Source organism: Podarcis pityusensis (assembly GCF_964106645.2).
Source record: "Podarcis pityusensis genome assembly, chromosome: 15".
In the NCBI taxonomy this organism is placed as follows: Eukaryota; Metazoa; Chordata; class Lepidosauria; order Squamata; family Lacertidae; genus Podarcis; species Podarcis pityusensis.
In genome coordinates, this window is record NC_138040.1 from 4,986,523 (window position 1) to 5,000,093 (window position 13,571).

Genomic DNA, 13,571 nt, shown 5'->3' on the forward strand with positions numbered 1-13,571 from the left:
AGTGTTTGTACTAGTGGGAATGCTTGCATAAACAATTGTGTCTTAAAGAGGTGGTGGGATGTGAATACTGATCGGGCGTCTCATGTTTCATCACTGGTGCCACCACTGAAAAAACCCACCACTGTGTTACCACAAGCCAATCATCATCAAGCTGTGGCAATATAAAACATAACATAAGAACATAAGGCCAGTCTAGTCCAGCACCTATTCTCAGAGCAGCCAACCAGATACTTATAGTAAGCCTGAAAGGCAACAATCCTTTCCTCTCTTGCGAGTTCCTGCTCCTGGTATTCAGAGGTACACTGCCTCTGATAAGGTAGAACAGCCTTTGTTGCTAGCAACCACTGATAGCCTACTCCTATATGGAGCTGCCTGGTCTCCTTGTAAAGCCATCCATATTGGTGGCCATCACTACCTCCTGTAGGAGCGAATTTCAGAGTTTAACTATGTGCTTTGTGCAGAATTACTTTTCTTTTGTCTGTACTGAAACGTCCAATGTTCAATTTAATTTGAAGTCCTTGGGTATTACTGGAGAGGTAGAAAAAGCTTCCCCGTCTACTTTCACCACACTATGCATAATTTTATATACCTCTAGCTGGCACATGGGACCCTTCCCCAACTTGATGTTGGTGTTGGACTCCCGTCTCCCATCAGTGCCCCTCAAAAATTGTCTATCTGGTGGTTTGACTCATTCCTCATATGCAATCACTGGAAGGTAACGCTTCCATTGTTGCAGAAGCATTGGGTCTGCTGAAGCACAGACTCTCGTTGGTTTTTAAATTTTTTATTTTATTTTATTGAGATCATGGGGCGGCTGCGTTAAGGAATCCCCACTTACACTCAGGCAAGAAAGTAAACAGTAAATGGAGAGTAGTGTAACAAACACTTGGAGTATCAAGAAACAGCTGTGAAAAGGATCTGTCTTAATGTGCTAGCCCATTGCAGTTTAACATATTGCTTACAACCTCCACAATGGGGTCCGAGTGACTTCGGTTACACATTCCAGGAGACTGGCAGTCTGTTACAATCAGAGCGTGGGCTCTCGAGCGGGGCTAGCTTACGGCGGATGGGATGAAGAAAGTTGTGGATTTGTATTACACACTCTCACCTGACACAGTATCCGATCCCTTACCCTCGCTGATTGACGTCCTGAATGAGCTCTTTGAAGCAAGCTCCAGCTTAATTAAAACGTTTGCTTGGTTAGCGGTGATCTGTGAAAGCCGGTGATAAATATTGAATCGGGTTCACCTGCTGGTTACTGCGAGTGGATAAACAGCTGCTTTGTGCAGTTTAATCAAGAAGCTGAAGACTACGCATTCTAAAAAGAAGGTTTTCTTTTTAAGAGAAGCTTTAATAATGCCACTCCAGTTATCTTAGTAGGGTGTCCTTGTGTGAGATTTCGCACACTGGGCATTCACCACCAGGCAGGTTTTGTTTCCTATGATATGCAGATGGGGAATATCAAGGAAGCGCTTACAGCTACTGATGTCAAGGAGCATAACCCCGCTGTTTTGTTTAGCCTTAGTTTGCTTGCGATTTTGATTTCTGTTTCAGATGTTTTCATTCTTTGCCTTTATAACTGCTGACCTTCTAAACTGGCTTATCCTGCGTAGCGCTGTATCCCAGAACAGGGGAGCCATGGTGATGGTTTGGCCATTAAATCTACCTGCTCGTTTGTTTTTCGTTCGGACTGTGTTTAGTTTTGGCTGCTTTGGAGGCTGATGGGGGGGGGGGGAATCTCCACTAGTTCGGTAGGTAGTAACTATCTCTCGCTGCATATGTTAATATTTTTCAGGACTTAAAGAGATTGGGTTAAATTCTGACCATTTCATTTTCTCCCCCATGGTATTGACTTTTAAAAACATAAAAATACAGTGGTACCTCGGCTTAAGAACTTAATTCATTCTGGAGGTCCATTCTTAACCTGAAACTGTTCTTTACCTGAGGTACCACTTTAGCTAATGGGCCTCCCGCTGCCGCTGCGCAATTTCTGTTCTCATCCTGAAGCAAAGTTCTTAACCCGAGGTACTATTTCTGGGTTAGCGGAGTCTGTAACCTGAAGTGTCTGTAACCTGAAGCGTCTGTAACCTGAGGTACCACTGTAGCCTGCTGAATCAGGCCAATGGCTAATCTAGTCCAGCATCCTGTTGTCACAATGGCCAACCAGATGCCTGTGGGAAACTTGCAAGCAGGACCCATGCACAAGAGCCCTATCCCCTCCTGTGATTTCCAGCAAGTGATATTGAGAAACATTTCTGCCTCCAACTGTGGAGGCAGAGCACAGCCATCATGGCTAGTAGCCATTGATAGCTCTCCCTTCCATTAAATTCCTCTAATCCTCTTTTAAGGCCATCATTGCCTCCTGTGTGAGCAAGCTCCATCGTTTATTTATGCACTGTGCGAAGGAGTGCTTTCTTTTGTTCTCTCTCCCTCCTGCCCACTTAAGTCCTCCAGCTTTCGAGGTGCCTTTGGCCAATGTGGCCTTTTAGGAGAACAAACCAGAGTGGCTCATAGAAACTGAAAGCAACATCCCAGGACACACTGGGGCGCTCTTAGTGTGCATGGCCAGGTTTTTGTTTTTATTAATGATATTTATTGGAATTTTTTTTTTTTAATTACACAAAAAAAAGACAAGACAGAAAAATAAAATAAAAAATAAAACCATCATTCTCAAATTCTCCACTTTCAATACCTTCTTTCTTTGACCTCCTCCTCCTCCCTTTTCTTGTATCCTGATTAATAATAATCGCAGCAAATCCTTTCCATAATTCATAGTATTCTGTCATTACATTACCTTAATCTATTTTCATCTTATCTTATAGAAAACCTTAAAGTTTAAAACTTAAATCTTATTTTTACCAACTTCTCCTAGCCATAACATTCTTACCAAATTCTTTAGACATTTTTACAAGAGCCAAGTAATTTCATTTCAACATTTTTCTAGCATTCATCAATTTTATAGAACAATCCTAATGATAAAAAAAAAGAAATAAACAATCCAATCTTCATCCAGCGTCCCTTCCTCCTGGTCCCGGGTTTTGTCAGTCCTTTTTATCTTATTAATCTAGCACATTAACCTGGTAATCTTATATCCGAAGCCCTCAGGTCTCTTCCATGTCCCTTCCGCAGCTCTTCATATTTTCCTTTCATTCGTGGGAACTCCAGCTTGGTAATGTTTTTGACCCTTTTCAACAAATCAGCCCCTTTTCCATAGTCCAGACTAGACTCCATGTGGTATTTAAAAACATGTTTCAGATTCCCTCCAAAATTGAGAGCCCCCACAGCTCCAAACATCTGACGGCCCATTGCCAGACTCGAAAAGTCCAAATCTCTCTGTATAGGGGGGTCTGTCCAACCCCCCATTTCCAAACCAAACCAAACTTTATCTTTCCAAGTCTGGTTTTTTCCAAGTTCATTTATCAAATCCAAAAATTTATGTTCCTGCTGGGCCGCAGCTCCCTCCGTCTCTGACGCTCAAGATTCAGCAGCATCCTCTTCTCTCAACTGTTCTGTCATGGCACACTCCTGTTTTAGCTCCTGGGTGGGCTCCATATAATTTCCCACTACCTGTTCAAAGGTTCTGGCCGCATTAGTCATCAAATCCGTCTTCTGGCTTAACTGATCCAATAGGGCATTTATTTTGCAGAGAGCACCCAACAGTGCTTCTGAAGACATTGTCCTGCAAGGTCACAAATCCTTTCCCACGGTTGTAATCTGTGACAGCTGCAAGCTCCCAGGAATTAGTTACAATTTCACAGTCCCCCTCTAGGGGGAAATCTTCTGGTTGTTCTTTCTTTTAAAAACAATAGCAACAAAGTTTCTTTTTTAAGGTATTTTGTCCATATTTGTTCTTTTTAAAATGCGAAAGGAAACAATGGAATCACTATGTTTCTCTTCTTTTAACTATCTGTCAAAGACATTTGTTTCTGGTCAATGAGCTTCAAACGTCAATTCTGACACCCCGCTCCAGGATCAGGACGGTGGAAAATTACTTTGCTTTAAACTCACTTCTGCAGGTTTAAACAGCCCAAAAAAGATCCCCCTTCTTCGGCCAGGTTGGAGCTGATGCATGCTGCTTCTGACCTGATTACACCCCACATAAAGAGCCACAAGGGCAAGGCTGGTGAGCCCTTTACTGGGCTGGGCCTAGCGATCCACAGTTCCACTTGTCATAGTTTTATCTCATGCCTCCTCTTGTAAGTGTGGCAAGTCTCGGGCTTCCTCCCTACCTTAGACCCAGGGAGGAGGCAAGAAATTTCTTCCAAGTATTTCATAAATGCATCATAACATGCACAGGCTTCTCTCAATCTCAAAGCTGGAGAACATAGAGAGCTGCCTTATATAGCTGATGACACCACATTGTTCCATGTGGTAAGAACAAAAAGGGATTATAAGGAGCTCCAATGGGATTCTCCAAAGTAGGTGAATGGGTGTTAAAATGGCAAGTGCATTTCACTGTAAGCAAGTGTCAAGTGGTGCACATTGAGGCAAAACAAATCATAGCTGCATATATTCTTATGGTATGGATGCCAACTTTTTGGGACCCATGGACACATTTGCAAACTGGAGAAACTGTCATGGGCACAACCTATTGCATCAGCTTTAATTGAATGCTTTTTACAAGCCTTATTTCATTGGGAAGGGAACTTGCAGGCACCTGTTTTGGCAACCTTTGGCTTATGGCAGGCTTCCTCAACCTCGGCCTTCCAGATGTTTTTGGCCTACAACTCCCATGAGCCCTAGCTAGCAGGACCAGTGGTCAGGAATGATGGGAATTGTAGTCTCAAAACATCTGGAGGGCCGAGGTTGAGGAAGCCTGGCTTATGGGATCTGAACTGGTGGTGACTGACCAGGAAGGAGATCTCAAAATTGTGCTGGATAGCTCAGTCAAAATATTGAATCAGTGTGCAGCAGCACTGTAAAAGGCAAAGTCCACAAATAGGAATCGTTAGGAAATGAATTGAAAACAGAACAGCCAGTGTTATAATGCCATTTTTACAGATTTGTGGTGTGATCATACTTGGAATACAAATCTGGTCACTGTTCAAAAACGATATTAGAGCTGGAAAAGATTCAGAAAAGGGCAAGTGAAATGATCATGGAGCTGGAACACCTCTTCTGTGAGGAAGCCTTAAAACAATGTGAGGCTTTTGAATTTGGAGAACTATGGCCAGTGGAGAGAACTACAATGAGGCCAACCAGACTCCCCCCCCCCCAACACACCAGAAGGCAAGAGGGCTTCATGGTACAAATGCCAGATGTCTTGAGAAGTACAGGAAAGACGGACCCAATAATTTTGCTTATTTGCTGCAGAAAGTTGGTACTTGGAACGTTATAACAAACACGGGTATGGACTAGGGCACTAACAGAGAAGCTGAGCAGACAATTGACAGCATTGAAAGGACAAGCAGAAGATGGTGGCTTTATTAACGTTTGGTTTTGCCTTATTCAATATGTAAAAAAGAACACTTTAAATCCTCCGACTCTGCATGGAAGGCTGTGGAGGGACCTTTTAGGAGGAAATTCCGGGATTCTTGAAGGGATGGCATTTTTGAGTGTATGATTGCTTCTGTGGGGTTTTTTTTTGGGGGGGGGTCTTCTAGTTTGTATTTTCTGACAGTTGTATCCAACACCAGTCCTACTAAGAGCGAGACCTATTACTAATAATGAGCATGGCTCGCTCGGGTTCATTAATTTCAGTGGGTCTACTCTAACTAAAACTTTGTTAGATGCAACCCTGACAATTCAATAAAATATAAATTAATTAAAAAGCGATGTCCTTTAAACAGGACAGCAGAGTTTGCTGTGAGAGGTGGGCTCCATATGTTACCTGGTAGTAAGGCTGCCCAGGACTCTTCTTCTCCCTCCTTGGCTTTCTCTGCTTTGTGTAACAGTCCCTTCTGAGCCCCCAGAAGCCACTATGCCCTGGCAAGAGGGAGAAGTTTAGGGATAAGTTACTAGGGGATTTGAAACCACTGCCTGTTGTCCTCCATATGTTTCTGCCCACCAATGCTAGCATATTTCTTTTATTGCAACAATAAAGTGGGCGCATAAGCCAAGTACTTTGTAGGTTATTGTTTTTATTACTTAGGCTGAAGGTAGAACCACATTCTGCATTAAATTTGCTAGGCGACTTCATAAAAATTCTGCTGGTGAACATATTTGGGAAATGGTGACTTCTAAGTGTTATTTTCTTTACTCTTCAAATAATGTTGTATTGGGTTCTTTCTTTAAAAGTGGGGCAGCTATGAAGTGGTGCATAAGGTATTTTTAATATTTGAATTCTCAGTTCTTCTGAGTAAAGATATAATTAGAATTGCGTAAAGAAAGAAAGAAAGAAAGAAAGAAGGCAAATGTCTTTCCAATGTTACATTCCTATATGGTTTTTGTTGCTTTAACTTAACCTACATCAAATTTGAAGAAAGGACTTGGGGCGGGCTGTTGCATTTGAGGGAATATTTTCTCATCAAGCACTTGAGTGGGGCTGCTATATTTTGAGCTTGAGTAATGTTGCTTTGAATTAATTAGTAAACGTGTGAGTTGGAAAACAGGCCAGGATTCCTCAAACTGTGCTGCAAGAGAAACTGCTAGTGTACTGTCAGGAATGTATTTATTTATTTAATAAAATTTATATACTGCTTGATTGTTAAAAATAACAACAGCCCCTAAGCTGTTTACAAATATATAGGCTTAAAAATAAAAATCATTATTGAAGACAGGCATTTTAAAATGTTCAAAAGATCATTAAAAATCAACAGTAGCCAAAGCGAAATGATACGTGTAACTTTTACATGCCCGGATAGGTTCACTTCAGGAAAAGTGTTTTAAATAGGCTCTGAAAGGAGTACAGCAAAGCCCTGTACTGATTGTCAACAGGCAGGGAGTCCAAAAGTGTAGGTGCTGAAACACGAAATGACTGGATTTCTGAATTGTTTTAGTTGTTTTTTAAAAAAAGACTGGAATAAATTTATGGGGAAAGGCCATGATGATTAGGACTGGATTTTTTTTAAAGTTGACAAAAAAACCTGAGAGAGGTTTATAAAATGATGAATGGCATGGAGAAAGTGGATAGATAAGTTTTTCTTCCTAAATCTTCTAGTACAGTAATCCTGCAACTTGCATGCATTTAACTTGTGCATATTCAACTTTACATGTGTGGCAAAAAAAAGTAAAAAATTAAAAACGGGGTGGAATTCTGGGGGAAATGACCTCTGCACTCGCCATCAAACCCAATGGGTTTTGACCATACATACTTGTGGCTTTAGGCGCGAGCCCTGCAATATAACCCCCACTTAAGTTGTGGGCCTTCTGTACTGGAACTCAGAATCGTCCGGCGAAACCATTTGACAGAGCATACAAAAATAAGACCTCCTTTAAACAGTGTAAAACTACAGAATTTGCAATATCATAGTTGTGATGATGGCCATTAGCACAGATGTCTTTAGAAGAAGATTAGACAACATCATTGAAAGAAAGTCTTTCTCAGTGGCATGTGAACCTCCAGGCTCAGTTGAAGTATACCTCTGAGCACCAGGTGCTAAGGAGTAAGAGCAGGAGAGGACTCTTGCCTCCATGCCCTGGGTTTGGGCTTCCCAGCATTTCTGTGCCCCCTGGGAAAGACTGGATGATCTGGCAGGGCAATTTCAATAACTAATGTGGGGATGAGAATAAAAGAAGAATGCTATAAATTACATTTTACTACACTAAGGCACCTTTAATAGTTTGCTTAAATAAGTTGGGTGTATTTTTAGTTACTCTTCACTGCCCCCCCCCCCTTTTGCCAGTGCCTTTTGTTCAGACTAGACATTCAGTAACTGAAGTTTGCCCCAAACACATTATCATGCCTTCCTAGAAAATGTGGGAGTGGGTGAAACTGTCCATAATCAGCTTGCTACATATTATGGATGCAGCTCACAAAATCAGAACAGTCTATAAAAATTGTGAATGGGTGGCAACTCTATGCTTCAGTTACTTTTTAAACATACTAGGCTTTTATTTTAACAGACCTTATTTTAAAGTGCATAACTTCATCCCCGAAGACTTGTCTTTTTTTTAACCAAAAAAAAAAAAACCAAACCCTGCAAGAAGAGTGTTTAAAGGGGAGAAATTCCTTTTCAGAAAGACAAATAAAGCGAAGACCTCAGTTGCTAAAATTATAATTGTAACATACATACATATTCCTCCTCTCCGCCCAAAAAAGTTAGACAGGCACCTTCTTAAAGGTTTTATTTTTTGGCTGATGGCGTCTGTGGCTTGCAGAAATGTTATGACTACTGCAAAGCAGTTCTATACAATTTTACTGGTGACTATAAAATCAGACCAAGTTTACTACTTTCCTGATGTTGGTTTTTTAAAGTAAAAGGTAACATTTTAACGCCGCAGTAGAGGGCGAAGAGCTTATTAAAGCCAGTATTATGCCAATTTCAAACCTTTTATGAAAAACCTTTAAGGCCACCTGTAAAATAATGTTATTTTTTCTTCAACTCTTCACAGATTTTGCTGTCTTTATGCCTTTATATATACTAAAAAAAAAAAAATCTTCATGCCAAGTACATTTTAATTCCCCCGCCCCCTAATAAAAGCTGCAGCAGAAGGCATTCATGTTTTTATTGAAAGTCAATTAAAATTTCCGATCATCTTGATTTGCATTACAGCATCATTGCTCATATTTCTCTATTATGGGATATTCTATACTTGACTCCCAGAGGGGTAGCTATATTAGCCTGTTGTGGCAAAAACAACAAGGAGTCTTGTGGCATCTTAAAGAGTAACAAATACACTATGGCATAAGCTTTTATGCTTCTGATGAAGTCAACTGTGATCACCGAAACCTTATGCGATCTATAAATTGGCTAATCTGTAAGGTGCCACAGGGTTCCAATGTTTATACCTGACATATTGTCAAGATACAGATTGGCAGCTGGATTCCCCAGAGGCAAAAACTGCTTCTTTCATCAGTTCTTCAGTTGTCAGCACAGAGTTAAAAAGAGTAGTAGATCAGGACTATCCAACATGGTGGACTACAGAAATTGTTGGGTTATAGCTCGCATTTCCCCTTACCATTGGACATTCTAGCTAGAACTGATGAGAGTTGTTGTCCCAACAACCTCTGGAGGGCACTAGATTAGCTGCTTCTGGTTCTCATGGCTCTGAGTTAAGATCTGATTTAAATAGGAACGTAGGAAGCTGCCTTGTATCAGATCAGACCATTAGTCCATCTGGCTCAGTACTGTCGATGCTGCCAGCAGCTCTTCGGGATATCAAGTAGAAGACTTTCCCAGCCATATCTAGAAACACCGGGGATTGCACCTACTTGAGACCTTCTGCATGCAGAACTTGATTGATTGATTGATTGATTGTATTGACTGCATTTATATCCCACCTTTTGCCCAAGTTGGCATTCATAGGTTGCTCACCAGGCTTTAGTATTTCTTTTCTCTAATATTCCTCTTTGGGGAATATAGGAACAGAAAGAAGCTGCATTACACTGAGTAGCTCAGTATTATCTACTGGCGGCAGCTCTTCAAGACGTCACACATTCCCAGCCCTACCTGGAGGTGCCACGGTTTGAACCCAGGTCCTTCTTTGTGAAAAGCAGGTGCTTCTACCCCTGAGCTATGGCCCTTACCCTCTAAAACAAAAGAATTAATCCACCAGTGTGTTGGAGGGGCACTCATTTGAGAGCACGTCTGCAGTGGACCTACCAAACTCTTGTTCCACTTCACCATATTGACATCATCGTTGTTGTTGTTGTTATCTGCGTGCTTTCTTTTCCGAAGAGCAAACCAGAGCCCAGGCAGAAATACCACTCAACATAATTTGAATTTCGCTTTTCTCTGCCTGGCTGTACAGCGGAGGCCAGCATGGCCACATATGTAATGTACACTGCCCATCAGCTGTTTCCTTCTTTATCGCTGACAAGGGTCCCATTCATAACTCTTCCTTTTATCCTTTTTGGTGAATAAGTAATTATTCAATATAGAGAAGGCAGGATATTTGGAACGGGCTATTTAACGTGGCAGCACACCCGTAATGAAATCTGCTGTTACTGGCAACCTGAGAGAGGAATGTAACAATTCTAGCACGGCCGGTAACTCTACCCGCTTTGACGGCCTGTTTATTTGGCACGTCAGCGGACCTTTTATCCCAGTGAGTGACAGCTTCAGAAGGGTTGCATTTACTTCCATTCTATCGTGTATTGTAATATTTAATGGTGGACAAGCTTGAGTGGGACTGAGGGTAATTTGAACCTGCCTTTCCACAGAGCGGAGGCCAAGAGATAGTTGATCCCTGCTATTGTGGCGTAACGCGCACAGTGACTTTGCATTTGCTTATGGAGGATAATCTTACTGATTACAATTAAGAGGAGGGTGAAAGAAAGAACAAGAAATGGTGAAGCTGGCAAGAAAATAGTGTTTGGCTTCCTGTTCTCATAGTGTCATTTTTTGCACCAATAATCTTTCGTGCAGCTTTAGAACATAAGCATATTTTGTTCCAAGTAGCTATTTCTGCAGTGTTCTGTCACCCCCCTCGAAAGATATATGTTCCTCTTTGTTAAAATCTTATAACGGCCTTCTAAGTAAATGTGCAAGTGAGGAGGGTTACTAAGTGGCAACATAATTAGAGTGGAACAAAGCAGCTGAGCTATCATGCTACCTACATACCCAGGATTTTTTGTTTATATAATAAGCTACAAGTGGAGCCTACAGCAAAATGTTGCAGTGCTACCATCAATTCTTGTCTAGAGTGCCTCATCTTCAGGGTTCTAGCCTGCCAGCCTAAGCCCTTCTCCAGGATACTCCATTTCATCCTCCCATTCCCCCTGTTTTCCTTTTCCAACTGACACCATTCCATGGCTCCTGAGCATGCTAAGACTTCATTGGGCTGTTTGGGGGGGGTTGTTTGCCCTTGTTTTGTTTTTGTTTTGTTTGTAATTCTGTAAACCTCAGGGTTTCTGCAAGCATGCAAATGCCTTCCTCTTGTTCATGGGTAGGCAAACTAAGGCCCGGGGGCCGGATCCGGCCCAATCAGCTTCTAAATCCGGCCCGTGGATGGTCCAGGAATCAGCGTGTTTTTACATGAGTAGAATGTGGCCTTTTATTTAAAATGCATCTCTGGGTTATTTGTGGGGCATAGGAATTCGTTCATCCCCCTCCCCAAAAATAGTCCGTCCCACCACATGGTCTGAGGGACAGTGGATCGGCCCCCTGCTGAAAAAGTTTGCTTATCCCTGCTCTTGTTTCTCAGTGTCCCAGTTTTTCATAGTTTCGGCAATCACCAATTGAATTTGTTGTTTGCGGGAGGGAGTGGGGAGGGGGAAGCGCATGGATACAGCTCTGGGAAGTGGAGGGGGAAATATTTGCTTGGTATTTTTTTGCTGCAGCAGGCTAACATGGCTCCAGAATCAATATAAATTCATGGGATTTTTGAGTAATAGCATGGGTTTAATTAAGTGCAATTTGACTTGTGGAAAAGGCAAGAAGAGAAATCTGGTATCAAAATGTTAATATGCTGTACTCAGTTTTCCCTGGTTTGGTTTTATATATAATTTATTGAGCAAGTTAACTAAGTTCTATAGACAACATTCAAGAAAAACATTTCAGCAAGTGCTTCAATACATGCAGGTGAAAAGTATAGTTAGCATCACCTGACGCTATCAGGTATAAACTTGACTGCTTCAGATTTTTTAAGAGCACTTTGGGTGCAATTGCATGCATGTTTGCTCAGAGGTAGGGTTTGGGGAGAAAATCTATTCAATTTGCATTTGAAGGCGATCCTACCTAATCTGCTCTTTCCAAAGCAATGTGTGAACTGAAATACAGCCATCCTTGGAAAATCTCCAAATTTTGCAGTGCAATTCCCACTGGGGTAAAGTGTGCATATAAATGCATATATTAGTGAAGACACATTTTATCATGGAAAATTGCTCTGTAAAAATGTGTATATTAGGTAATTGCATACAAATGTATATATTAAGAGAAATTCGTACTAAAATGCTGCTGAATTTTCATGAAGACTTCAAAATAATTCAGAAAGTGTAGTGGAAATGTTGAGAACCGAACTTCAGAATGGAAAAATGAAAAGCTGAGAGAACTTGAAATTGACAGATCCCTCTATCCCTACTCAGAAATAAGTCATCCTGTGTTCAGTGGGGCTTATTCCCAGGGCAGCGTGAATAAGATTGCAGTCTTATTGGGATCAGGTTTGTCGTGAAAAGAGTTGTTTATTTCAGCCTTTGGCTTTTTTGTACAACTCTTGGTTACTACTTGTGTGAAGTGCCCACAATTGTTTTAAAAATTAAAATCTTCAGTTTATTTATCTGCAAATTTATGTCCGATATCTCATCCATTGCTCTCATACCTCTACTTTAGTAGCCTGGTTTTACTTGTGAAAAAATGGTGGCAGATTTGAGCTCTCTAATTTGGACATTAGTGGAGTCTGGCCAAGGTAGCCTTTTTAGCTCCTGTTTCACCAAGTCTTCGATTTATTCATGACCTTTGTTTCTAGAACTGGATGTAAAAGGTGCAGCCTAATTCTCAATATGCAAAAGAAGCTCCTTTAAGTACTTTTTTTGGGTAACTTAATTTGTGTCTGAAACTGTCAAGTATCCAGTGTTATGATGACTGGTGTTTAATAGACAGCTCTGGTTAAAATGAGAGAGTCTACTTTATTTTACCTGAAGTCAGACTCTTTTTAACAGGTGTTAAATGGGTGGGGAGCATAGAAAGATTATTACAGCCATTTAAATTCTTTGTTTCCAAGAATAGTTGTTGATGACCCAGTTTTCTTGTGTGTAGAAAATAAGAAACCTTTTAGAGAAAGAGAGAAAAAAAAATTTTTCCCCTGTCTTAATGTCCATAAAGAGATTTCTCTGTCCTTCAGTTACAGCCTTCCAGTGCCTGCATTCAGTGCTCCTGTTCTTTGGCCGAAGCAAAAGTCAAAGAAACAACTGATAAAAAGAAGAAAGAAAATGGAGGAAAGGCATTTGTCCCCAAAATATTTTTTGGAACTCGCACCCACAAACAAATTGCTCAGATTACCAGGGAGATGCGGAGGACGGCATATTCAGATATCCCCATGACTATTCTTTCTAGCAGGGACCACACTTGTGTCCATCCAACAGTGTCCAGCTGCTGCAGCAAGAATGAAAAATGTGTAGAGTTGCTGGAAGCCAAAAATGTGAGTTGTTTTGTTTTTTTACCATTTCCTGAAGAAAATAATATTCACTGCTTTTAACATTTTCTTGTGCCATTCATGTAGTACAGTGGTACCTCTGGTTGCGAAGGGGATCCGTTCCGGAGGCCTGTTCGCTACATGAGCAGAACGCAACCCGCGTCTGCACATGCACAGGTCACGATTCGCAGCTTCTGTGCATGTGCGTGACGTCATTTTGTGCGCATGCGCAAGTGGCGAAACCCGGAAGTAACCCTTTCCAATACTTCCGGGTCGCAACCTGAAAACGCTCAACCTGAAGCAAACGTAACATGAAGTATGACTGTATTCAGAAGTGGAATGCTCTCCCCCCCTTCCTTATTTAGGGGTTTGAAAAATTGAGTTCATTGTCTAGTTTA

The 13,571-nt window shown here is 41.3% G+C and overlaps 1 protein-coding gene across 14 annotated transcripts in view; it reads left to right on the forward strand.

Moving 5' to 3' along the window:
* Window positions 1-13,571, forward strand: part of BRIP1 (BRCA1 interacting DNA helicase 1) — a 231,802-nt gene that overhangs the window by 27,836 nt on the left and 190,395 nt on the right. For all 14 annotated transcript variants that reach the window (XM_080982763.1, XM_080982770.1, XM_080982769.1 and 11 more), the window contains exon 7: window positions 12,883-13,179. In XM_080982763.1, coding sequence (XP_080838889.1) covers window positions 12,883-13,179 — 297 coding nt within the window. The remainder of the gene's footprint in view (window positions 1-12,882; window positions 13,180-13,571) is intronic.